Source organism: Arvicola amphibius, chromosome 5 (assembly GCF_903992535.2).
Source record: "Arvicola amphibius chromosome 5, mArvAmp1.2, whole genome shotgun sequence".
NCBI lineage: Eukaryota > Metazoa > Chordata > Mammalia > Rodentia > Cricetidae > Arvicola > Arvicola amphibius.
Genome location: NC_052051.1, coordinates 48,028,761 through 48,055,548, shown reverse-complemented (window position 1 = coordinate 48,055,548; position 26,788 = coordinate 48,028,761). Strand labels below are relative to the sequence as shown.

Sequence of the window (26,788 nt, the reverse complement as noted above, 5' to 3'; positions counted from 1 at the left end):
TCTTAGAAAAATGGCCCCCAAACGCAAACGCCCTTCCATAACGAATTCTGCAGACTGACCCCACTCAGAGGGCCTCCAGGAAGAGCTGGGGGTACGCGGAAGTGAGCACGGACCTAAGAACGGGTCCTTTCACAGCCCCCGCTACAGTACAGCAACTGCTTCTTCCTGCTGTTTCCAGGAGGAGCTGGAAGGTAAATCCATGGTTGCCATGTTCCCATCTCCTTCTCTGAAGTCTTTCCTGGTCCTTAGGTTGGTCTTTGAGGCTCCATGCAGGTACACTGAGCCCAGCAGTTTCTGAGGGACCTGGTCTAGGCATTAACTGGCTATGTCATTCCCATTCTGACTCCCTAAGCCCAACCGCTTGTTTCTTCCATAAATGCACCCTCTGAGTTGGTTTTATGTACATTTTCTTTGGATCTTGAATGCAGAGGAAGCAGGGGTGGGAAGGGAGGAAGAAGGCAGAGGGGGGCAGCTGCTCCAGGATAGCAGCAGTAGCTACAAAGGAGGTCTGCACAAGGGTGCTATGTTAGACCTACAGGCCTTCATGGAGCCCTGCTGATTTCAGAAACTGATTGACTATTCCTAAACCTATCAAGGGGAGCACCATTGCCGAGACAAGAGATCCTAAACAGGAGTGATGGCAGAGCTGGTATTTCAACTGGCGAGGGGTTCAAAGTTGTTTTTCTAGAAAAGCTGAATTCACGGTAAGGAAATTTCAAGAGGCAGTCATCTTCAAGGCGAAGGGTGGAGGGCAGGGTGGATTTTCAGGGTAGGGGCCAGTCATCATTGGTGGTGGAACAGTTTCCTCATAGTCACTGTGAGGCGTAAGAATGTCCAGAGAGAAAAACGCCGAAGTGGGCCTCTGCACACATTCCAGAAAGACGGTCTGGTGGGTGGTTGGCTGGACTTGCATCTATCACCCGGATGGCAAATGGCAAGACCTGCTTAGTGGACAGTCACACACGGCCTCCAGAAAGCAAGTCTCACTGGGTTTGGTTCCTCGGTCCTTCAGTGGTAATAGATGCTGAAGGCGTGCAGAATATAGAGCAGGGTAGTGAGGAAGGCGAAGAACTGGAGAAAGACAGGGAGCGTTAGAGAGGTCAGCGCAGGGCCCACCTCCAACCCATGCCTCTAGATCCCCCCACTTGGCATTGTGTTCCTTGCATGGCCTGAGAGCAGCGAGCTCTGGGCAGCCACTCCATCCTCGGGGATCCTCCCTCTTTGTGCATTGCTAGGGCCCGCAGTTTACATCTGTTCTACCCCTGAACCTCCTCCAGCTGCAACCTGGGTCTCTTCACCTGTCCGTACCTCCCTCCCTCCCCGGGACCTGTGTCTCCCTGGAGCTGTCTCCCTGAGCCTCTGTGCTCATGCCACTCCCACAGAGAGTGCTCACTGGCCCTGAACTCCTCTCAGAGCACCTGTCTGCGAATGTCTCAGGCCCTCCTCAAGTTCTTAATGACTCACTCTGCTCTCCTAAAGCCACTAGGTTTAGTCAGCCTAAAGACCTCCATTCCCTCCAGCTACCAATGACAAAAGCTGAGCTCCCTCTCACTCCTTCCATCTAACTGATATGGCCAAAGCCAGCCTCAGAGTCCGCCATCTGACTAGCTCCTGTACAACCCAACCTCCTTCGTGTCAGCCACCATCACCCTCACGAGGACTTCTCAGGTCCTCAGTTCATCTCCTGCCTACTCTGCCTCTTCGATTCTGTTCCAGAAGAGAAACATGACCATGCCTGAAATTGAGCTTAAAATGACACAATGGCTTTCCTTAGGTGGAGGCCACTCCAGACTCATTGTCCTTCTGTTTACTAACCCTCTGCTCCCATGGCTCATCCACCCACCCACCCACCCATCCATCCACCCATCCATCCACCCATCCATCCACCCATCCAGCCACCCATCCACCCATCCATCCATCCACCCATCCACCCATCCATCCATCCACCCATCCACCCATCCATCCATCCATCTACCCACCCCACCCCACCATCATCCATCCATCCATCCATCCATCCATCCATCCATCCTACCCTCTTCTAACCCCACCCACTCCATCCATCCATGCCAGCCATCCATCTAACCCATCCATCCATCCATCCATCCATCCATCCATCCATCCATCCATCCACCATCCATCCATCCATCCATCCATCCATCCATCTACCCATCCATCCACCCATCCATCCATCCATCCATCCATCTACCCATCCATCCACCCTCCATCCATCCATCCATCCATCCATCCACCCACCCACCCACCCATCCATCCATCCATCCATCCATCATCTACCCATCCATCCACCCATCCACCCATCCATCCATCCATCCATCCATCCACCCACCCACCCACCCACCCACCCACCCATCCACCCACCCACCCACCCACCCACCCACCATCCATCCATCCACCCATCCATCCATCCATCCATCCATCCACCCATCCATCCATCCATCCATCCATCCACCCACCTACCCACCCACCCATCCATCCATCCACCCACCCACCCACCCGTCCATCCACCCACCCACCCATCCATCCATCCATCCATCCATCCACCCATCCATCCATCCATCCATCCACCCACCCACCCACCCACCCATCCACCCACCCATCCATCCATCCATCCATCCATCCACCACCCACCCATCCATCCACCCACCCACCCACCCACCCACCCATCCATCCATCCACCCATCCATCCATCCATCCACCCATCCATCCATCCACCCATCCATCCATCCATCCATCCATCCACCCACCCACCCACCCGTCCACCCACCCATCCATCCATCCACCCACCCACCCACCCATCCATCCATCCATCCATCCACCCATCCATTCATCCATCCATCCACCCACCCACCCACCCACCCATCCACCCACCCATCCATCCATCCATCCATCCATCCACCACCCACTCATCCATCCACCCACACACCCATCCATCCATCCATCCACCCACCCACCCATCCATCCACCCACCCACCCACCCATCCATCCATCCAACCAACCAACAACAAATACCTTTGAATCTCCTGCTTCAAGAATAGCTATTGCTATTCATGCAAGACATGAAAAAGTTCTTGCCCTAAGACATACGTGGTGGCACATGCCTTTAATGCTGCACCCAAGTGACTAAATCAAGAGAATGACAAGATTGAGGCCAGCCTGGCTACACAGGTGAGACACTGTCACAAATACGAAAATAAGTAAATAAATAATGTCTGCCTCATGGAGGCTGCATTTTTCAGCAAGAAGCCAGGTGAGAAGGTCCTCTACAATAGTCCAGATGGGGATACGGTAGGGAGAGTATGGGCAGAGAGAGCAAAGGGGATGCTGGGTAGAGCAGGTCTTCTACGATAGTCCAGATGGGCTAAGACAGGGAGAGTTTGGGACTATGAGTTTAATGAAATCCAAGAGCCTGGACAAAAAGGAAAGGGATCAGGGAGGCTGAAAGGCAGCTGGGAAATGCTGTGGACTTCCCAGAGGCCCACAGTATTTGTTTGGTACCCTGTTCTTACTCTGGAGACAGTGCCCCCCAGTGCAACCTTGGCCTCTGGCATGGCGTGGGAGCCTGTGGAAGCCAAATGGTGACATGGGTCATGTCGTCTCACACTCAAAGTGGAGTTGTCACAAGAGGGTATCATTTCATAGTAGAGAAAGAGACAGGTGAGCTCAGAAGCCTGCCTCTTGGGTGCCACCACCTGGGCATCAGGCTTTTTCCACAATTTACTGTGCCCACCTTGCCTTGGCTTCCATTACTTAGCCATGCCACTTCTGTGGACTTCTGTCATTGAAACAAAGGACTAAGAATAGATGATGGTGCCCAGCAACTCAGGCTCAAGCAAGGCCGCTGAACCTCTTAGCAGATGTCAGGTAAGAAAAGAGAAATATGGTTCTGTTTATTTGGGGGAAAGAATAAAACTCTGAAGACTGTGGGGAGCAAGGCTGAGTGGGACAAATGCAAGACAAGAGGGAGTCCCTGAAGTTTGGGTGCATGCCCAAACATGCACTTTCCCCTCCGCCAGGCTCCTGCAGTTTGACACAGTTGTCCAAAACATGCAGGACAGCGTTGAACTGCACGTAATAAATGCCCTCCATGTGAGCACCTCTGTGCCACTGCCTAGTAACTGTGCCGCTACTCACTGAAGCTGCAGTATTGATGTAGTACTCGTTTATGTTATTGTATTCAGACATGATAGTGGCGTGTGCTTGCAGGACGGCGGCACTCATGTACAGGATGCCTGTGGTTCCATGGTACAGACTGTCCTGGAAATGCAGAGCAGAAGCAGGGGTCATTGTTGTTCAAGTGAACACCTTCCCTTTTTCTACACAGCAGGGAAGAGGGGGGGGAGAGAAAAGTAAACCCAATCCCTACTGCCCTTTCTTTGCCAAGTTCCTCACCTCCCCCCCCCCCCCGTGTGTGTGTGTGTGTGTGTGTGTGTGTGTGTGTTGGGTGGGGACACAGTATGCATGTGGAGGTCAGAGGATAACTTATAGGAGTTGGTGCTCTCCTTCCACCATGTGAGTTCCAGAGACTGAACACAGGTTGCCGGGCTTGGCAGCAGGCCTTTCGCTGAGCTATCTCCCTAGCCCCCGATTTTAGTTCCGATGCTCTATGTTATGCTGTCAACACAACAGGAATGTCCTGCAGCAACTAAAATGCTCCCTAGCTCTTGAGGGAATGCACCTTGGTTAATCTGCATTTTGCAACCTCTAAGGAAGTGTAGGTCGTACATGCCATGTCAGAACTTCTGTCCCTGGTGCGCATCTCACCGTGGGAGCATCGGGGCAACAGATGTGCCCTGTTGCACAGGGGTTTGTAGAGACTCAAACGCAGGTCCTCATGCTTACACTTTACCCACCACGTCATCTCCCCAGCCCAGAATTATCTTTAAGAGACAGGGCCTTTTTGTGTTGCCCAGACTAGCCTTGAACACCTAGGTTCAATACATCCTCCTGCCTAGGCTTTCTAAGTTACTGGGAGACTCTAGGTATACACTGCCTCTTGACATCTTTTAGTTTGAAGTGTATGAGTGTTTTGTCTACATATGTATATGCCTATAAATATTTCTGTGCATACAGTGTCCATGGAATTCAGAGAAAAGGTGTCAGATTCCCCATAGACCTAAAGTTACAGATGGTTATGAGCCTCCATGTGGGTGCTGGGAGCTAAACCTGGGTCTTCTGCAAGAGCAACAAGTACTCTTTACTGCTGAGCTCTCTCTCCAGGTACTATTTTTAACTTCGGTAAGGTGTGTACAATCCTCACAAGGAGAGCAGCGGAGGGAAATACAAGGAAAGATGTACAAATATGTTTTCACTTTGGATTAGTAATCAACACACTAAAATCAGCAGCCTCGGTTTCCTAGGGATCTAGTCCCCGTGGGGTCTTCTCATCCCAGGCCTTTCACTCTGCCTCCCCCGCCCGGAGAAGCCCATTGTCCTTTAGAACTCAGGACACCAGCCCAGGAGGTGCCACCCCCTGGTTCTTACCAGGACTCTCCAGGACGCAAACCGTTTGTAAAACCCCAACAGGTAGGACAACAGGAACATCAGGGAGATGAGGAACGAGGTGAGTGACACGTATAGCACCCATCCATGCAGCAAGGGTCTCGATACATGTGTGGCAGCCACCAGAGTCCAGACCAAGAACCCAAATACCTGTAAGAGAAAAGCACAGACGTGACTTTGCTTGTGCCTTAGTGAAGACACCATAGCCACAGGAACTCTTAGGAAGAAAATGTCTAATTGAGGGGGCTCTCTGACAGTTTAAGAGGTTCAGCGAGTTATTGTCATGGCGGTGAACGTGGCAGCATGCAGCAGAGGAGGTGCTGGAGCTGAGACTGCTACATCTTGCTGGCAACAGGGGATCAGCTGGACTCACTGGGACGTATCCTGAGTTTATGAAACCTCAAAGCCAGCCACCACAGTGACACACTTCCAACAGAAGGTGTGGCCCAGGTGTGCCCTCTAGCTTCAAGGTCTGGATTAAAGGTGTGTGTCACCTAGCCTCCTCCAACAAGGCCACACCTCCTAATAGTGTCACTCCCTGTGAGCTGCTAGGGCCCGAATACATTCAAACTACCACAGTTTGCTTGTGGGTGAGTGGGAGGACTCCCTTGGCAGAGCCTCCCTGGCTGAAAGCTCAGCTGAGGGTCGGAAGGTGGGTCAAGGAGTTTGCTGTCCAGCTTGACAATCAGACTTGGATCTCTGGAACCCACAGAGGGAACCCACTCTTCCAAGATGTTCCCTGATCTACACACGCACGCATGGCATGTGTATGTGTGCACACAGAGGAAGGCTGGCCTCTCTGGATCATGGTCAAGTCCAATCCTGTAAAATTAAGGGTATTGACCAGCCTTGCAAAAGGAGAGACCCCCAGAGGTCAAGTTTGGCCACCTCTTTTAGCCTAAGCAGTGTTGATGAGTAATTTTTAAGACCATCTGAACAAGTTGTTAATGCTTAAAATGGACTTTTCACATGAAAAAAATTACATTTTTTTTTCTTGAGAAATCCATGGCTCAGCAACTCGGAGCCAACCAGAATGAGTTGTGACTGCATCTTTTAAGGGGACCTAGATGGGCAGGAGAGATGGATCAGCGGGTAAGAGCCCTGACTGCTCTTCCTTCCAGAAGACCCAGGTTTGAGTCCTAGCACTCACATGGTGACTCACTATTTGTAACTCCAGTTGCAGAGGATCTGACACCCTCTTCTGGACTCCTTAGACACCAGAAATGCATGTGTCACACAGACACACTGGCAGGCAAAACACTCCTACTTTTTTTTTTTTTTTTTTTTTTTTTTTTTTGGTTTTTTGAGACAGGGTTTCTCTGCAGCTTTTTTTTTAGAGCCTGTCCTGGAACTAGCTCTTGTAGACCAGGCTGGTCTCGAGCTCACAGAGATCCGCCTGCCTCTGCCTCCCGAGTGCTGGGATTAAAGGCGTGCGCCACCACCGCCCGGCACACTCCTACTTATAAATAAGAGGACCTAGAGTCCTTAGCAAGCCTTGTCCTCTTGGCCAACCCCATGCCACCCCGTGACATGCTCCTGTCACTTGCTTCTTCTCCTGCCCCACTGAGAGCTTTCCTGGTCTGTGAGCAGCTGGCTGAGGCCCGTCAGGTCATAGTGGCTGATGTTCTGGGATCAGTGGCCCGTGTTCAGTGTAATTCCAGTTTAATAGCCTCTAATTCTGTCCAAGCATTTGTTGTCCCCTTGTCAGTCACATCTCCCTCTTCTTTCTTCAAGGGTCTCCTTTGATCTAAGCTGCACTCAGCTGTGATGAGTGATCCCGGGCTGTGATTGGTGATCTTGGGCTGTGGTGGGTGATCCTGGGCTGTGGTGGGAGATCCAGGGCTGTGGTGGGTGATCCAGGGCTGTGATGGGTGATCATGGGCTGTGGTGGGTGATCCAGGGCTGTGGTTGGTGATCCAGGGCTGTGGTTGGTGATCCAGGGCTGTGGCGGGTGATCCAGGGCTGTGGTGGGTGATCCAGGGCTGTGGTGGGAGAGCCAGGGCTGTGACTGGGGAACCAGGGCTGTGGTGGAGAGGGTCAGGGTTGGAGATAAATGTTCAACAAATATAAGGTTCACTTGAGACCCTGAAAGGAGAGAGTCCACACGGGAATTACATGATTTTGTTGGTTTATCTCATTTTCTGAGCAGGTCTCCTTCAGGTCCTCTGTGGCAGGCACTGAAACACCCTTGGCTCTCCAGCTCCTCACTTTCATTAAAATGGTGTTATTTTTTTTAATTTATGTGTATGGAAGTTTTTTATATTTATTTATTTATTATGTATACAATATTCTGTCTGTGTGTATGCCTGCAGGCTAGAAGAGGGCATTACAGATGGTTGTGAGCCACCATGTGGTTGCTGGGAATTGAACTCAGGACCTTTGGAAGAGCAGACAATGCTCTTAACCTCTGAGCCATCTCTCCAGCCCCAAATGGTGTCATTTTTAAAAAAGAAATAATTGATAATGTTATGTTATATACTCTCTTTTTTAAAAAAATGACTCATTTTTGTTTTACATATATGGGTAGGGTTTTTTGTTTGTTTTATTAGACAGGGTTTCTCTGTGTAAGAGCCCTAGCTGTCCTGGAACTCACTTTGTAGATCAGGCTGGCCTCAAACTCACAGAAATCCACCTGCCTCTGCCTCCAGAGTGCTGGGATTAAAGACATGTGCTACAACCACCCAGTGGGACTCATGCTGTTCTATCCCTGTCTGTGGGGCTACTCACAGATAATAGTTGCTGGGGGGAAGGTGCTGGTATTTTCATCAGTGGTGTAGCCCATGTTCTGGTAAATTAGCCTTCTGTCCATGCCCCTGTAAGCCACCCTAATTAAACTCAATTAGTGACCAAAAACTACAAATAAAGTGTAAAGTGTTACTGGTTGGGAATGGCCTGTTGGAGTGGAGGGAACAGACCAGAGGGCAATGGGGGTGGATGTGATCAGAACACACCGCACGTGAGAATGACATTTTTTCTACAATTTTAAATTGAATTGAAGAGGCCCACTAGTTCTGGGGACAACTTTCCCCACCTTAAACAACCAATGTGCAGGTGAGGTCTTGGAAGTTCTGCGCTGGATCTGGACATGTCTGTGGTGAACAGTACTGACTTGTCCTAGGGAAAGGGGATCTGGGGCCAGAGGTCTGCCCTATGCCCCTACCTCCCAACACACACACACACACACACACACACACACACACACACACACACACACACACACACATTGATGAAAGCAAAGCACTTGCCAAGGGTCCTTATTGACAACCTGAGAAGTGCACAAAGGAGCTGGAATCTAAGCAACACCCAGACCGTGCTAGCTGTCAGTGGGATTGCCGTGTGGGGCTGTAAAGCCAGCGTGTGCACCTGGACACACATGAGACCTTAGAGGGCAGCAAGGGTCTGTGTTACTAATTATAATCCCAGGAAAAGGTCTGGAACAAAGCATGATAAGAGTGAGGGATGTTGGGGTGCACTGTCTGAATGAATCTATAAGAGAAGCACCCCCACCTCACACTCAGCAGGAACTTCACAGTTTGTAAAAATCTATCCACCCAAAAGGTCTCATCCGTGTGCCCACCTGTGTTAGGCTCACCATTAGCCAGGCTGTCTCTGTCCCTTTGCCCCTGTTGGAGCTGAAAAGGACTCCCCAACACTGTGGGTCCATTGTTTGTCCTTGTGAAGTTAGTCACCACCACTGTCCCTAATGAGAGGGCTGAGGTCTCACAAGCAGTATGGAGTATAACCTGGACACTTTGTGCGGCTGTCCTCCGAACCAGATTTGACGCTGGGGCAGGGGAGCTAGCTGTTCCTAGAAAGTGCCAGAGGTCAGTTGGCTAGCGTCACAGCCAGACCCCTGGTACAGTTAACCTCAGTGGACTCTCAAGCCTGCAGAACCAGGGGGCCTATTTGGACCTTCGTCCTCTGGTTTCCGGCCAAGGTTGGGGAATCCTTGTCCTCACTATTCACTCTGACACCAGTCGAAGGCCTCTGAGCGTGGGGAATCTACCCAGATTACACGGAATTTTTTTTTTTTTAAATAGCCCTGTTGTAAAATTGCTTTGCAGAGGAATGCCATTTGGTTTTTACTTCCACACCCTCTGCCTTCTAAGCAGCAGATGGGATCAGGGCCAGAGACCAACTCCAGGAGGGTTAAAGCCCAGTGGTGTTTGGTGTCTCACTTCTACCCCAAGAAATCTGGCTGGGAAACTTGACTATTCAACTCCTATTTAAAAACTCATATTTACCTTTACCGATTCTGCTGGTTGCCTATGTCGCTCTCCCGTTTTAGCCCCCATTTTACATTTCCCAAGAGCAGGGCATATTTTTAGCTGGTGTGGTGTGCTCCCCTCCACACGGAAGGGTACTGCAGTTAGACACTTAGAGTAAGTGTCCTCAAGGAAACCCTGGCAGGGTCTTTTTGTCTTTTTGTAAGGAAATGCACACTCCTCATAGATGCCCTTCCCAAAGGACTAAGCTCAAAGGATCTGTTAAGGTAGTATGATAGCTCATGCCTTTAATTCCAGAGCTCAGGAGGCAGAGACAAATGGATCTCTTTGAGTATGAGACCAGACTGGTCTACATAGTAAGTTCCAGGAGGGCTAGAGCTGTATACTAAGACTCTATCTCAAAAAAAAAAAAAAAAAAAAAAAAAAAAAAAAAAAAAAAAGAACAGAGTTGAACCAAAGGCTTGGTCATGAATCTTAGGGTATAACCTTGTTGCTAGGTGCCGGTGGGATGGCTCGGGGTTAAGAATACACATTGCTCTTGCCAAGGACCTGTGTTCAATTGGACCGTGTTGGGTAGCTCATACTTTTGTTACTCCGGTGCTAGGGGCATCCAACACCTCTGGCCTCTGTGAGCATTCATAAGCATGTACCTACCTACCTAACTACACATTGGGGGATGCCGAGGAGTGGGTGAGGTTAAGGGGTTGAGCCTATGCATGGTATCATTAGATAGTGAGAAACCCCCCAGAGGCTCATGGGCTCAGACCAAACATGAGACCCTTTAAGCTTCTACTGGATGCAGTAGCTGCAAGCAAGTATTAACATAAGTTAAGCTGAAATATAAGAATACAAGAGCTCAAAAGAATAGGGTTTTTGGTTTGTTTCTTTGTTTTGCTTTTTTTTTTTTTTTTTTTGAGACAGGGTTTCTCAAACACCCCAGCCCATGCTGTTCTGGAACTCACTGTGTAGACCAGGCTGGCCTCGAACTCAGAGATCGTCCAGCCTCTGTCCCCTGCGTGCTGAGATTAAAGGCATGCACCACCATGCCCAGCTTCAAAAGAATACTTAAAAAAACAAGCAAACACATAGACAAACAACTGTGTCACTTTTGAAACATCTTTGCTATCTTTGAAAACAATGTAATGAATGAAAAGAATCTAAAATACGACACAGTGGTAAAGAACTTCTAATATACACGGGGGTTGGGATGTGGATTTTGCGTGGCATCATCTATGCCCTAGATTCAGTTCCCAATACTGAAAAACAAAACAGAAAACAATAAAATCAAAACAGAAACCCAGAGAAGGTTGGCACAGCATAGGGCAGGGCTCTGAGTCCTGTGGGTTCCTGAACTCTGTGGACTCCGAGACTGCTCAGCGGTCTGGGCCCTGGGGATGCTGCCTGACGTGGCCAGGGAAGCTGCACTGTTGGACATTCTCCAGATGATACGGCTGAAACCGAAACCCTCTGCCAGTTTCGATTGTTTCCATTCAGATCTGCACATCACACATCTGGGTTTACATCCCGGCTCTACCAGGAGATGCTGTAAGCCACCTGAGCCTCTGCCTCCATTAGACAGAGGAGGGGTCGCTCTGGTCCCTGCCAGGAGGGCGCTTAGATAAAGTTAACTAGTCTTGCTTTGGCTCATGGGGAGTGTCAGATAACCATTAGCCCAGGCAACTGTAACCACTTGAACGGGCACAAGAGGACCGGAGGAATGTTACATGGAAGAGAACTAGAAGAGCGGTGCCCTAGCTGGTCTTTTTGAGGGGTGGGAAGTTTACAACCAAGGATGGGGATGGGAAATGGGAGGCTGGAAAGTTGGATGAGGGCAATATTATTTGGGGGGTATAGACCCTTTTCGCAGAACAGATGAAAGCCTTTAAAAATGCACTTATATACACACATGAACACACACACACAATTTTTTTGTCTATGAATTTAAGAGACTCACAGGCCACTCCCCACATGTCCACCTGTAACCTGTAAAAGTCCACGTTAAATACCTGATTTTTTTTGGTTTGGTTTGTTAATTTTCTGTCTATTTGTTTTGCTTTTGAGACAGGTTCTCACTATGTAGCCCTAACTGTCCTGGAACTTACTATGTAGACCAGCTGGCCTTGGGTTCACAGAGCTCCGCCTGCCTCTGCTGAGGGCTGGAATTAAAGACCTGTACCACCACAACTGGCAAATATCTGTGTTACTAGCCATGCTGCTATTTTGGAAACACTGATCAACACATTAAATTAATTTGCCCTGCTCGGTAACTTCACTTTTCAAAATTGTCCTACATGTGGCATGCGTGAACAAAATGAAGAATAGACACTGTTGCTTGTTGCATCTTGGTTAAACACAGAAAAGATAGGAATTGACCCAAATGCTTATCTAGAGAATGCCAATTAAATCAGCTATGCCTGCCAGAGTGGGGCCCTCTGTGGCCTTCAGACAGAAGAAGTGTTTACTTCCAGAATGGAACAAGACCTAGTAGACAGCAGCATGCCCAGCAGGCTCAGACTTGTGTGCAACAAGAAGAAAAAGAACGGAGTATTTCTGGACAGAGATTCTGTCTCAGCTTCGGGGAGACCTGGTTGGCTTGAGGAGAGACTTCTTACCTTCTCACCACAACCAGCAGGGGACAGAGTCCTCAGTGTGGGAATGTGGTCATTTTTAAAGTGATCCAGAACATTTTAGTATGTGTTGTTTAACATATAAAAAATTAAAAGAACAAGAAGAAAGCAAGTAGGTTGGAGGAGGGAGGGTCCTGAGGCATCCCAGATGAGACCTGCCTTCCCAGGCAATGTAGTGGGAGTGAGTGGTGTTGACAAGCGCCAGTCTCCTTAGAGGTTCAGAGAAAGACTCTCCTTGAGTGATGAGGGTCCCAGGGGGTGGCAGGGATATGCAGGTGTCAGATCTGCACAGGGCGGGGCTCCAAGTCAGGGCGACTTCAGTGAGGGGCAGAAAAAGAGCTGAGAACGGGAGGCGTGCAGAAGGCAGAGAAATTGGTAGCAGGTTTCCCTGCATAGCCGGGTGGCATTTCAGCAGGGCAGGACTCACTCCGTGCCAATACCACATTCCTCTCTTTCCTACCTGTCTTAGTTTTCATGACAGATCCCCCCCCTTACTTGGTTCTTAGGTGACAACAGGGGACCCTGAATTCCCATGAACTGAGCGGAAAAAGCTGAATCAAATGTTGGGCAAGGCTCCCATAACTACGGACAGCATGGGAGGAGCGGCTCCTACAAAGGACTCATGCAGGCGTGGTCCACAGTGGGAGCCCCAACACCCTGAAGGCTCCCTGTGGCACTGTGATGCCTCAGGATGAAGACAACTCTTGTCCCTTGAGTGAGGCTTTGCACACTTGTACACTTTACGCAACCATTGCCGCAGTCCGGCTCCTAATCACAAAGCTCTAACCTCCCGCTTCCTCCTTGGCCAGCTTCAGCAGCCTCCACTCTCTCTGCTCCACGCACCTGACGACTCCAGGTCCCTTAGACAGAAGAAGTCATGCAGAATTTCTCTTCTGTGACTGGCTGATTTCACTTAGCATATTTCTTTCAGGCTTCGTGTTTAGCATGCGCCAGCTTTTCCCTTTGCTTTAAGGCAGAGTAATGCTCCATTGAATAAAATAGTTCTTGCCTACAGTTCGAAGCTTACTATTTCTCGACTTTACTCCATGCAAACATGACAAGCATCTGGTAGAACCTTTCAGTTTTGCAGTGACAGAACTCCCCAGCCTAGCACTCTCTGATAAGGTGGCTCCTCTGTCTTCTTCTCAGACAGCAAGCAAGCCAAGGCTTCCGGACGGCTAGGAGCTCACGGATGGAAACCAGCGACCCTCAACAGTGGACCCATGCTGTTAAGTTAGAATGTGCTGAAGGTGGCGTATACTTTGTGCATTTTCAGTCTAAGATAGTTTGAGCTTACATGGTGCTCATCAGTGCAAAACTCCCTCGTGAGCCAAGAGGCATCGGATTGCTCTTTGCTTATCCTCCCATCCAAATGGGTTGCTTCTACCTCTTAGCTGTTGGGAGTAATATGGCTACACACAAGGGTGTGAAAATATTCCTTCAGTGGAAGAATGAGATGCCACTGGCCCTGGGCTGTGTCAAGCTCTCATCAGTTGGTGCCCTTGCAAAAGACCTGGAGAGTGGCGATCCATCAAACAGGCATTCTTGTTGCTGTGGACATTGTTTGAGGGTTTGTGACATCCAAGTGAAATGCCTCAACTCTAGGGAGATTTTAATGAAAGCAAACAGCAAGAATTGCCGTGGAACAATGAGATTTTAAGCTATCTGTAAAACAGACAAACAGGAAAGGATTTGTTCATAATGTCTTCTTCCTTCCCTGGCACAGTTTTTATGAATACGGCTTTTCCAGTGCTGGAGCAGGAGCCTGGGGCTTTGTGCATGCCAGGCCATACTCTATTACTGAGCTTTGTACCCAGCCCATCCCCCATTAAAAAGATTTACTTTATTTTTAGTTGAGTGCACGTGGGGGGGGGGCATAATGTACACGTGTGAGCTCAGTACCTGATTAATCCAAAAGACGACAACTGCCCTGGGGCTGGAGTTACAGCAGTTGTGAGCTCCCCAGTGCGTGTCCTGGGGAGAGAATGCCAGTCCTCTGCAAGAGCAACCCGGGCTCTTACACACTGACTACCAAGCCTGGCACCTAGTCAGGGAGGAGCATCACAAGCAATGCCAGGCTCCCCAACTTTCAGCAGTACTCCTCTCCTTTCTTTCTTTCTTCCTTCCTTCCTTCCTTCCTTTCTTTCTTTCTTTCTTTCTTTCTTTCTTTCTTTCTTTCTTTCTTTATTTCTTCTTTCCCTTCCTTTCTTCCTTTCTTCATTTCTTCCTTTCTTCCTTCCTTCCTTCTTTCCTTCCTTCCTTCCTTCCTTCCTTCCTTCCTTCCTTCCTTCCTTCCTTCCTTCTGTCCTTCCTTTATTTTTAATTTTGGGGTTTTTGAGACAGGGTTTCTCTTTGGAGCCTTGGCTGTCCTGGAACTTGCTCTGTAGAACAAGCTCACCTCGAACTCAGAGATCCGCCTGACTCTGCCTCCGGAGTGCTGGGATTAAAGGTGTGCGCCACCACATCCCTCCTGAGTGCTGGGATTAAAGGCGTGTGCCACCACATCCCTCCGGAGTGCTGAGATTAAAGGCGAGCATCACCACATCCCTCCGGAGTGCTGGGATTAAAGGCCTGTGCATCACCACATCCAGCTCCACTGGAGCTTTCAAATATGGACCCTTTGGAGGTTATGACTTCATGTTAGTGGTTCGTTTTCCAGCATGAAGAAATCAAAGAGACCAGGTTGGAAAGTATGGGAGTGCAATGTCCAAACGGGAAATACTGTTTCCTGAGTCTTTTGTTTCAACACACACACTCACACACACACACACACCCCAGTTGCCATGGAGTCTCTTTCTGTGAAGCGCAGTCAGTTGTGGAAGACCATCCTCTGGCGCGTCTCCCTGACTCTCAGCCAAGGGCTTTTGCAGTATCCTGCCCTAGCAGGCTTTCCCTGGATGGCTCTCCCACATAGCAGGAACCCTATGTGTAAGGACCTCGAGGCCAGAGGCATGAGAGTGGAGGGGTTGGTGGGAGGATATGCTGGGACCTGGTGGTAAAGAAAACCCCAGCTGAGGGAAAGCCAGAGCCATGGGAGGGGCCCTGGAGGGTGTCCTTTCTACAGGTGTCATGGAATGCCGTGGGAAGCAAAGACAAAGGAAACACAGCCAAGATGTAAACGTGGAGAGTGACAACCTGTAGCAGGGAAGAGATGGCTGGGGGCATGTCTGAAGCCCCATCAGTGCATAGGAAGCTGGGATTTTATTCAGAGGACTCACATGTCTTCATGGGGGAGAGGGGGGTGGTCCATTTCCGAGCATGCTCAATTTAAGCTTACAAATGAAAAAGAAATGAGTAGACACATTATGATCCGGGGTGGTGTTTAGCTCCAAATCTCAGAGAGCATAGCAAAGATTAAAGTGATGGACAGGAATGTCTCTGAGCATGCTCAGTTAACACCAGAAAGTTTTAGCTGAAAAATAAACAATACTTTGGAGGTGTTTTAACAGAGGCGCCTGACTTGCTTAGTCACCAATACAAGGACTGCACTCAAAGCAGACACCCAAGGATTGGCCCTGGTGGAGGGAGAGGCCCACAGGCAGCACTGGCTTTATTACCAGAGGAGCTCGGTGTTTCTGGGCAGGCCTTGCTCACCGCAGGCCTCTGTGGATTAGCTCTAAGACATTTGTTCCCAAGAGGTACTGTGTATATAGCCTAAAGCCCTGGCTAGGCAGCTTTCTGAAGCTTGTGGTCAGCCAGCCATATTTCCTTTGTCTTAGGAGGAAACGGTTCTGAGAGGCCAAGGAACTTCCCCAAGGACCTCCGTCAGGACCCCAAAACAACAATCATTGTACAACACTTCCAGGCTCAATAAATACGCACAGGACTCTTGCAAATTCTGAGTCATTCTGCCTTGACTCATAGCGAGAGTATTTTTCTCTTTGTGGCTTTAAGGTTAGCAGGAAATTGCTTGCCCAACTTGCCCAGTCCTTTAGTGAGGCCATTTCTTCTTCTGGCCTCTCCAGATAGTGTGGACAGGAGCCCCATGGGCCTCTGCTCCTGACAGAATAGTCACATAAGGGCATGGTAAGGGCTCTCCAGACCTGGCTGCCAGCCCAGGAAACCTGGAGCAAGCTGGCCTACACTTCCTCCCTGCTCTGGGAACTTCCTGCTCCAGGGCCACACCCTCTCATTCAGACCCAGACTGACCCGAGTTTTAGTGATCAAACTGCACAGATTTACAATGTAACATAAAATAGAATGATAAAAACATTCTCATCTACCCAAAGGCTAAAGGCACTTTCTTTCGTAATTATTCAAAATAAATTAAAAATAAGATACTGGATGTTAAAGAGGGCTTTTTTTTTTTCTTTTCTTTTCCATGTGTGGATTTTAAGAAGTTAAACTTGTCCCTCATTTAGGGCTTTGTCATCCCCAGGCTCCACACTTACGCTGGTTCCTTCTCACTCTTTGGTCCAGGCTCTAGGACTAATTTCATGTCTCTTTATAAGTTCTTAGGAAACCCTGGGCTGTGCTGTTGGCACCCACCATCTCTGGGAACCCCAGCATCCTTTGTTACAGTTACTCCTTTCTTTCAGTCCATCAGGTACTAGGTCCCCAAGCGCTCCCACGATGTACCCCCCAAGACTGCCTCAGCTCAGCTGTGACCAGACCTTAGAAGGCAGGGACCAGACTGATGTCACCTCTCCAGAAAGCCACCCTACCAGGCTCCAGCAAACCTCTTTTACTGCTAACCCTACTTGGTCTCTCTCCTCTGCTTGCTATAGGGCCCTGAGTTTCTGAGGCAGGACTGGGCCCTTGAAGCCTTCATGTCCCCAGCATCAGGCTCAAAGTCCAGAGCCAAGCAGTCCCAAGCAGAGATGGCCACCTTGAGCAAGACAGGTCTCCAGGCATGCTAGCTAGGCAATACCTCCTGATACCCTCTGGGCCTACCACTGTGGCCCAGCTGTGACCTGGCATTTCTTCCAGGAGCCTCGGTCAATTGATGGAGCTAGACGCTTATTTATTTCATTGTCGCCCACTTTCTGCTCTGCTCCTTCCCAGATCCCTGATATTCTTTAGGGAATGATTTGGGATTCCGTTTGGCTTTTCATTCCCCACCTGCTTCTTCCTTGGCCATACCCCACATCCTTCCACATCCTAGGCTGACCCAAAGCCCTGGCATCAAATGGTGCTATTAAAGATGATGGCATTTAAATAATTCACTTGGGCGGAGAGGGCATCTAGACAGGCAGGGCTTGAGGGCTATAAACCCTGCAGAGGCAGAATCAAAAGGGAAAGCATGGAAAACCCACCCACGGCAGGAATTTAGACAGGCTTGTCTAAAATAGATCCGAGCACTCTAGGCCAGTGGTTCTCAACCCTCTTAATGCTGTGGGCCTGTAGTACAGTTCTTCGTGATGTGCTGACCCCCAACCATAAATTATTTTCATTGTTACTTCATAACTGTAGTTTTGCTATGGTCATGAATCGCAGTATAAATGTCTGTGGGTTTTGATGGTCTTAGACGACCCCTACGTTTCTCCCTCAGGTTGAGAACCACTGGTCTAGACTCTAGAGTTTAGAGCCCATGACCTCAGGATGGAAAGACCCTAAGGCTCCACTCTGGGGGGGGGGGGTCTATCTGGTATTTTGTAGGTGTAGTTGTGGCCAGGCAGTGGGATATGGGACCTCAGATGGAGAAGGCCCAAGGGGATGCAGATGCAAGGGTGGCTGGCTGGGATGGAGGATGAAAAGGAAGACGAGCAGAGACCAGAGTGTAGCTGGGGGCAAAGGCCAAAGATCTCGGACTCCTCCTTGATCTGGCCTGCTTCCTCCTTTCACGAATCTGGACAACTCTCTAGAAACTCTCCTGACTCTCCCAGCTCTACCGTAACTGGGGGAAAGGTCATGTGATGGAGTGAACTGAGTGCCCAGGCTAGCTCTTTTTAGTTTCTTTGTGTAGCCTTGGCTGTCCTGGAACTCACTCTGTAGAACACAGGCTGGCTGCAAACTCTTGGAGATCTGCCTGCCTCTGTCTCCTGAGTGCTGGGATTAAAGACATGCGCCACCACTGTCCGGCTAAGGTTGTTCGCAAGTAGTACTTTCAAAGAGAGAATCTAGATTCTCCAGGTCCCAGATTATTTCCTTCAAGCCAGATATTTGCATTAAATAGTTCTAACCTGCTGACCTTCCAGAACTGTCCACAGCGGTCTGACTTGCCGCTAATTTAGAGAAAGGTGCCAGTGTTTTAGTTGGATCATGCGGCCTAGAGGTATCCAAAAGGTAGGGAAGGTGGTGGGATGCAAAACACGGACCAGGTTGCTTCCTAGTGTGCCTCTGCTAGGTTCCTGCTCTTTCATCTTCCTTGGGGTACAGACTTCCTGTGGCATCCTTGCCAGGTTCTGGTGGGGGAGTTGGAGGGAGACTGGTGAGTGAGCCCTTTCTGTGGCTTTTCCCAGTCTTTCCCTTTCTTTCCAGCCGTAGCTGGCTTCACCCCTAAGATCTGATGGGCCCTGCCTGGTTGCACACTGTTTCAGGAGAGCCCCTCTGGGCAGCGATCTGAACATCACAAGTCAAGGGCTCCTTTCAGATTTAAAGCACCTGCTGCTGTTTCCCTTTTGTTCACCTAATCTGGAGGGGGGCAGTGGCTTCTTCCTGGATTGCTTTCTTAACCGTGGGGTGCTCTTGGTGTGTGTGTGATGTATGCATGCATGTTTGTATTGTGGTGTGTGTGTGTGTGTGTGTGCGCGCGCGCACATGCTCTTGTGTGTGCCCATTTGGAAGCCAGATGTTTCCCACTGGGACATCTTCCTCAGTGGTTTCTTTGCTTTTTTTTCCAGATAGTCTCTCCCTGGTCTTGTAGCCCACTGCCCTGGTTATACGAGCTGGCCAGTGAGCCCCCAGATCTGCCCCTCAGGGCGGGGGGGTTACGGGCGCTGCTCCCCTCAGCTTTTGCCTGAGTGCTGAGGACCCAATGGATCTGAACTTGGGTCTTCATGCTTTCCCCAATGACCACTTTGCCCCAGGTTCCCTTTGTGTTTTTAGCCACTGTAGAATAGAACTTGGACCTCAAGCTGAGGTCACAGGAGAAGTGACAAAGTCAGGCAGTGTGGAACAGGCTTCATTTTAGCTATTCGCATGAACCAGGGCCCCTGGAAGGGGAGCAGGGGACAACTAGGAACAAAACAAACAAACAAACAAAAACCCCAACTTCTAAGGAAAGCCCCCAATTCCTTCTTGCAGATCATTTGGTCACTTTCAGTCCTGGCAGGGTTGGTTCTAGCTGGGCTCTTTACAGTTTCAAACAATCTCTTAAATGCTGCAAAATGGAGGTGGCGGGGCAGGGGGAGCAGATTGGAGTCAAGGTGAAACCAGGAATTTGGGGTGACATATAACGATGGGGTGGGGTAGGATAGAATTAACTTCTTGAGGCATCTCAGTGTTTCCTCCTGGCCACACACAGGAAGGAGAAAATCCGGCATCAAACAGCGGGCTCAGGCCTCCTCCCCTTTTAACTAGCTGGATTTCTAAGAATTTTCTCACCCACTGCTTTTTAATTAGGCAAAAAATCTAATTAAAGAGTCAACTAATGAGAAGGGTAAAGTTCAGGTGACCTCCTCAGACTCTGATTCATAAAGCATTCCCCAGGGACAGCCACGCTCAGCTTCCACCTTTCAGCTTGCCAAATAGCTCGGGAGTCAACTGATACCACCCAGGCCTTGATATGATGGGTCCTCTGCTCCCAAAGACACCGGCTCTGCAGAGAGAGGCAGGGCTGGCTGCCATGCCCACCCCAGGCTCAGCCCCAGTGCTGGCAGAATCCAGTGCCCACATTCTGCATGCCATGGGAAAATAAGCGGAGGTCTGTTCTCATCTTAAAACCTACTGAGTTCCTTGCCCTCCGAGATTGTTTTTCCCCCTTTTCCTTTCTTTCTTTTCTTTTCTTTTTTTTGAGACAAGGTTTTTTTTTTTCTTGCCTTAACTGTCCTAGAATTCACTCTGCAGACCAGGCTGGCCTCAAACTCACAGAGATCTGCCTGTCTCTGTCTCCTGAGTGCTGGGATTAAAGGCGTGCGCCACTATTGCCCAACTAAGGTTGTTTTCGAGCAGTACTTTCAAATAGGAAATCTAGAGTCTCCACTATACGGAGCAAAACCTCAGCTATGTTCAAGTTTCATGCCATGCTAGTGAGGAAGTGAAAATGCAAAACAAACAATAAAACATTTTCCAGCTTTTTCCAAGCGGACACTCAGTAAGGGCAAGTCATGTTCAGCTCCAGCACCAAGATCGTCAAGCCCAATGGCGAGCCGCCGGACGAATCTCTCAGGCGCTGCTCTCCAGCTGGAGAACTCTGAGCTCAGGGCGCAGCTGCGGGAACTCAACATCACCGTGGCCAAGGAAATGGAAGCTGGTGGTGGCCGGAAAGCCATCATAATTTTTGTACCAGTTCCTCAGCTGAAATCCTTCCAGAAAATCAAAGTCCGGCTGGTTCGTGAATTGGAGAAAAAGTGGGAAGCATGTAGTCTTCACTACTCAAAGGAGAATTCTGCCCAAGCCAACTCGGAAAAGCCGTACGAAAAATAAGCAAAAGCGCCCGGAAGTCGCACCCTGACTGCAGTGTGTGATGCCATCCTTGAGGACTTGGTCTTCCCAAGTGAAATTGTGGGTAAGAGGATCCGTGTGAAACCGGAGGGCAGCCAGCTTATAAAGGTTCATTTAAACAAAGCACAGCAGAACGACGTGGAACACAAGGTCGAAACTTTTTCTGGTGTGTATGAGAAGCTCACGGGAAAGGATGCTAATTTTGAATTCCCAGAGTTTCAATTGTAAAGAAAATGAGTAAAGTGCCATTCATGTTAAGTTGGGAGCGTAACCCCAGCCCCTGGCATCCATCCCGCCTCCTGGCCTGGGAGTTGCATTGGTCTGGACTCCAAATCCCAGGATGCCAAGTCCTGACCCCTCCCACAGGGTATTTAGGTGGACTCCCAGAAGAGGAACACGTGGTTCCGGGTTTGCATGTGCTCCCCACTTTCCTGTCTCCCTGCCATGCTCTTGCCTTCCGAGAGCGCTGTATGTAATAAAACGATGGGCATTTTAATTTGGTTTGATCTGACCAAATTGGATTTCTTTGCGCCGGCAAAGCCACCTGTCTTAGGATTTTTCCTAACAATTCATAGTAAAAACAAACAAACAAACAAACAAAAAAAGCATTTTCCAATGACCCTGGAAAACAATTTGTTGGTCTCTTAACAAGCAGATACCCACTCTTCTACCTAGCAAGCTACAAGTAGGTCTTTAGAAGTGAAAAATGTACTCCAACAAAAGCCTGAACATGAATATTTATTAAAATAAGATATTAAATAAAAGAATAAAATTAAATAATAAATAAAATAAAAACTATATATAATACATACGGGCAATACATATACCAACAATGTCTAGTTCATTTGCATTAGACAAATTCAGAGAAAATGCTCCATTTCTATCCTAAATTTTTGTACCTAATTTATTTTCTATCATAACTTGCTTTTTGCATCTGGTAAATAAGGAAAACTGTAACTATCTAGTCTTCAACTCCATCAGAGACCCAAGAAAGAGAAAAACAACAAAAGCCAACAGCAGCTCTGTACAAAACTACCAAGAACTGAAAACAGTCAACAGAGGTGGATTAGATTACAGTAATTCCTTGTCATGGAATATTACTCAGCAATGAAAAGGGACAAGCTGAATACAGACAATTCAGGTGGACATTGAGGACATTCTGTTTCATGGAACAAGTGAGTCTCAAAAGGTCATATACTGTTTAATTATATTTATTTATATAACTTGATAGAGCACACTGACTACAGACAGTTCTTGTGAGTCCTTAAATTTCTGTGGATTTTACTGGTTCGATTTCAGCAAATTTCCTCTGGTTGCCTTCTGAAAACGTTGATACATTTTAACCCGAAGCTTTTGCTATGACACACAAGATGTAAATCTACTCCAGCTGTTTTACAGGTACCTGCATGTTCCTGGGAAAAGAGTGTCAAGCCCAACCCACAGGGGGCCCTCCAGATAAGTCAGCCCCGTGTACCATCTTCGAGGACACCAACCAGGTGAAAACTGGCAGGTTGACTATACCCGCATGCCCACTCATAAGAACTCCATTATCCCCTAACTCTTGTGGACGCTTTTACAGGGTAGATAGAGGCATTTCCCATCTCCAGAGAAACAGCAGACATGGTGGCTCAGGTATTCCTGAGGAACCCATCATCCCACAATTTGACATGCCTTCCCCCAAGCTCCTGGGACATCAGAGCTGGTACCTCCTCTCCAGGCTCAGGAGGGCACCTATCTAGCAACTGGGGCCTGGTTTTCCAAATCGTCCCAGTGACGGGCATCTCTACCTTCTTGTTCTGTTCATTCACCCCAGTCTCTTCTGTACAACCAAGGCAAATCTCTTTCATTCTTTCTGACAGTCATCTCTCCCCCCATGGCTAGCCCTGTTCATAGGCCTATGTTAATAATCTATTTTTTTCTCCTAGAAACTTGCCTCTTCTGCTCCTTCAAGGAACAGATACCTGAGGTCTCCAGGATGGCAGCTAACTGAAGGCTTCTTCATCCATACCTCCAGCTGGGCATAAGCTCATGGACTCTTGACTCCTGACTGCCCCTCTCCACGTTGTCCTGTGCACACACACACAGGAAGTAGCCCGACTTGGACCCAGTGCCCATATACCCAAGGAGTCTGAGATGTCAAGGTGGAAGCCCCACCTTGGCTCCATTTCTTTCTCTTTCCAGATCACATCCCTGAGAAAGCCCACCAAGAAGCAACTCCTCCCTGGAAGGTATTTAAGGTCCCCTTCTTGGGAGCAGCCGTGTGGTTTTCCCTCTTTCCCTAGAACCACCTGTGAATACTTTGCTCAGTTTAGTTTGATCGACTTACTGCATCAATGGAGTTACCTACTACTGGGGGATTTTTTTACTTATAATAACTTTCTTGAACTAAAATATTATCTTGTGGATGTGCTTATTTCTAACAGACTACTTGGAATAGTGAGGAGGAATGTGGGATGGGTTGGGGAACCCTAGAGAGTAGCAGAAGGGGGCTTTTTGGTGTGATGAGACAGTCCTGAGTCTTGGTTGTTCTCAGACAGTCTATGCAGGTAAACTGGAGATCTGTCTTGTCAACGGCAGTTTCCCTGCTTTAAAACAATTCTAGTTAGGAAAGACGTGGTCACTGGGAAGCTGCAGGGACTGCAGGTTCCTATAGAATCATCATTATCACAGAATTAAATGTTTTAAAGTGTGAACTTTAATGCTGAAGATTGGGAAACAGAGCATCTTAGGCAAAGGTCTTTAGAGTAGGCTCCTGGAAGACTAAGCTACCCTAACCTGTCATCTTCAAGAGCCACAAAGAGCCAGACGTTGTACCTCCTCGACAGCCAGGGTGGCTGCTCATTTCCAACAGGGAAGACCCCAGCTTGTGCAATTTGATCTGACAATGAATCTGCCCCCTGGCTCCATGTAGTGCTGGCAATGAGTGGTGGTTGGGGGAGCCATTGTGTGATGTCACCCCAAGCTACCCCACTGCAGAATCACTGCACCCCAGTTCTTGGGTACTGTTGTCTGTGCTCTGAAATGGTATCCTGGTCTCCCTGCTTTCTAATCCATTCTAGAAACTTCTGTCTCAGACCAGAGTACTAAGTAAGGGTCAGGAATACTTGGAGCCATGGTGCTGTAATGCACCATGTAATGCAGAGAAGAAATACATCAGACCACCCGAGTCAAAGAAGGGCCTGAGCCAAACTGGTTCGGCACACATACATGTCTTCCCACCCTGCTTCTGTTCATGTAATCAAAACTTGATCCTCTCGTGCACCTTGTCCCTCCCCTCCCCATCTTTCACCCAGGCACACATTATTCTGGAGTCCTTGATCATAGCCGGTACAAGTAGAATGTACAGAATGATGCACTCAACACACACACACACACACACACACACACACACCCACAAATACTACCACACATGCACACACATTCACACTACCACACATTTACACATGCAGATGCTGCACTTGCCCTATCTGTGAACACGTGCATCACACAGGTTTCACACATTTCTGTATTTTCCAAGTTATCAACAATGAATGAGGATGACTTAATTAAATGAAGAATAATTAAATTAAAATTAGAGCTACCAACTATGTTCATAGCAGCTTTGTTTGTCATAGCCAGAACCTGGAAACAACCTAAATGCCCCTTGATTGAAGAATGGATAAGGAAAAATGTGGTACCTTTACACAATGGAGTACTACATAGCAGGAAAAAATAATGACAGCTTGAATTTTGCAGGAAAATGGATGGAACTAGAAAACATTTTGAGTGAGGTAACCCAGACACAGAAAGACAATTATCACATGTACTCACTCATAGGTGGTTTTTAAACATAAAGCATAGAAAGCCATCCTACAATCCACAATCCCAGAGAACCTAGACAACAATGCAGACACTAAGAGAGACTTACGTAGATCTAATCTACATGGGAAGTAGAAAGTAGAAAAAGACAAGATCTCCTGAGTAAATTGGGAGCATGGGGACCTTGGGGGAGAATTGAAGGGGGAAGGAGATAGGCAGGGAGGGGAGCAGAGAAAAATATAGAGCTCAATAAATATCAATTAAAAATGTACAAAATTTAAAAAAAATAAAATTCGAGCTACAGTGAGCAAACGTGGGACGGCTGCCCGGAAGGGTCCTGTCCACGATGGACCGGTGCCTTCTCTACACCACCAAGACGAAGGTGGAGGAGCTGCGCTAGACTGAAGGGGAAAGGACAAGCCAGCACCACCAGGAGGTTTAACCTGGCTCCTGGGCCAAAGAAAGTACATCACAGAGAAAGGACATCAGTGGGGAAATGCTGACTTCCTGGCTTGGGGAGACCTGTGGGGTTCCCAGTGAGACAGACTTCCTGTACTGCCACTGTGTCTTTAGGAGAAGTTTGAAATTATTTTGAAATAAGTCAAGAAAATCAAGCCAGTGACAATGTTCTCTTTCCCCTCAGAAGCAGGACTCCAGCTGCAGGGGGAGGACAGGTAGGGACATCCGTCAGCCCCTCTAGCGCCAGCTCTCTACCTGGCTGCCTTTCCTGCCTCAGCCATCCAGCCTTCTGCCAGTGGCAACTCCCAGTGACAGGCTCGGGCCCCTCCCTGACCTGGGACAGACCGTCTCTTCTTGCTGTTGCAGTGTTCTGACTGCACAGGACACAGTCCCAAAGCCTCTCTCCAGCCACAGAAACCCCTGGGAGGTAGCCAGAACCCCCTGGGAGGTAGCCGCCCTTCCGACATTGATTCCGACTGAAAGCATAGGGTCAATAAAAAGTGGCAGAGACAGCCTCCATCCTGTCATCCATGTGGCTGTTCCAAAGTGAGGGCCACACCCAGGGCCTGGCACACAGAACTCAGGATGTGACCAGCCTGGCAGGATGCCCACGTTTGTGGGGGATTGGAAGAAACCTACCTCTTAGGTGGAGTCTCTGCCAAAGCCGCACACCTATGGGACCCTGGCCTCCCCTTTTTTGATTGACAAGAATGGCAGTTGTTTAACGAATTTGCCTAAAGTTCACTCAGTGGTCCCAACCTTCCACTCAGACCAGAAGAATGGAAAAGGTTGGCCATGGCGCCCATTTTATGTAAACCGTCTTACTCTGGGTTTTCCTCCAGGCCCAGAGGCAGCACTGTCAAATTCAGAGCTAGGAAGAAAAATTCACCCACAGGAAGCTTCGGGGAAGAGGGATGACAGCAGGAGCAGAGGGAACCTGTTCTTTACAGAATGCATCGCTGAGCCCAGGCAGGGAATAACGCCCAGTTCTGCCCTGCTTGCGTGCCGGTGCCCCAGAGTCGGGCAGTGAAAAGTTCTCTGGGGTGACCTGGGCGTTTCAGGAGATTGTTTTATGGGCGATGCTGTCATGAACTCCTCCAGGGCTTAGCGCACGTAAATCAAAGTTCAAGGTCAGCTGATGGGATCTGAGAAAATCCTGGGACACCTTCTTTCAGAAGGCCCTTTAGAAAGTCCACTGGTTCTTTGAACTTTAGAGAAGTACAAACAGCTAGGGGGGGAAGAAACCAGGTAATAGAATATTTCGAAGGGGCTGGGTAGTCTGGAAAGTGGCTGCACCCACCAAAGTAGTCTGGGGGAAGGGGGAAAAAATCGCTCTAAACCGACGCAGCCCGGGGTCAGGAGGACAGTAAGGGAAAGTGGACTCCGGTAGCTAGCTGCCTTTCCCCATCCCGGGAGGCGGTGGTGGCAGTCAGACAGTCGCGGTCGCGCAGGAGTGGTTCCCAGCCCGCTCCGCCCCTCCCTCCCCGCTGGTGGCCGAACTCACCAGCTCCGGTAGGAAGAAGGCAAAGGGGATGGTGAGGAGCACGGCAACGACCCCCGAGGGCACGGCGGGCGGGGCGTAGGTGGTGGCCGGCGGTGAGTCCGGGGAAGCCATGC

General features: G+C 49.0%; 1 protein-coding gene and 1 pseudogene across 2 annotated transcripts; one reads left to right on the top strand and one right to left on the bottom strand.

Annotated features, from left to right (window-relative positions):
• Positions 1–988: 988 nt before the first annotated feature.
• Mall (mal, T cell differentiation protein like) lies at positions 989–26,788 on the bottom strand. 2 transcript variants are annotated; one of them, XM_038331250.1, is made up of 4 exons: positions 26,676–26,788; positions 5,500–5,667; positions 4,150–4,272; positions 989–1,071 (listed from the first exon to the last, which is right to left on the bottom strand). In XM_038331250.1, the coding sequence occupies exons 1-4, from the start codon at positions 26,784–26,786 to the stop codon at positions 1,009–1,011; spliced, it is 465 nt and encodes a 154-aa protein (XP_038187178.1). In that variant the 5' UTR covers positions 26,787–26,788; the 3' UTR covers positions 989–1,008. The 2 variants fall into 2 exon arrangements, with proteins under 2 accessions (XP_038187178.1, XP_038187180.1); XM_038331252.1 differs by lacking the exon at positions 4,150–4,272 and having other exon boundaries at positions 1,009–1,071.
• LOC119815072 lies at positions 20,578–21,142 on the top strand (annotated as a pseudogene).

What these genes read in the sequence shown, in the direction of transcription:
- Mall (XM_038331250.1), bottom strand. Translation starts at nt 26,786, where the DNA reads ATGGCTTCCCCGGACTCACCGCCGGCCACCACCTACGCCCCGCCCGCC. An exon ending in CCTTCTTCCTACCGGAGCTG is followed by an intron (nt 5,668 to 26,675) that starts GTGAGTTCGGCC and finishes TTTCTCTTACAG; the next exon opens with GTATTTGGGTTCTTGGTCTG. An exon ending in TTGCGTCCTGGAGAGTCCTG is followed by an intron (nt 4,273 to 5,499) that starts GTAAGAACCAGG and finishes CTGCATTTCCAG; the next exon opens with GACAGTCTGTACCATGGAAC.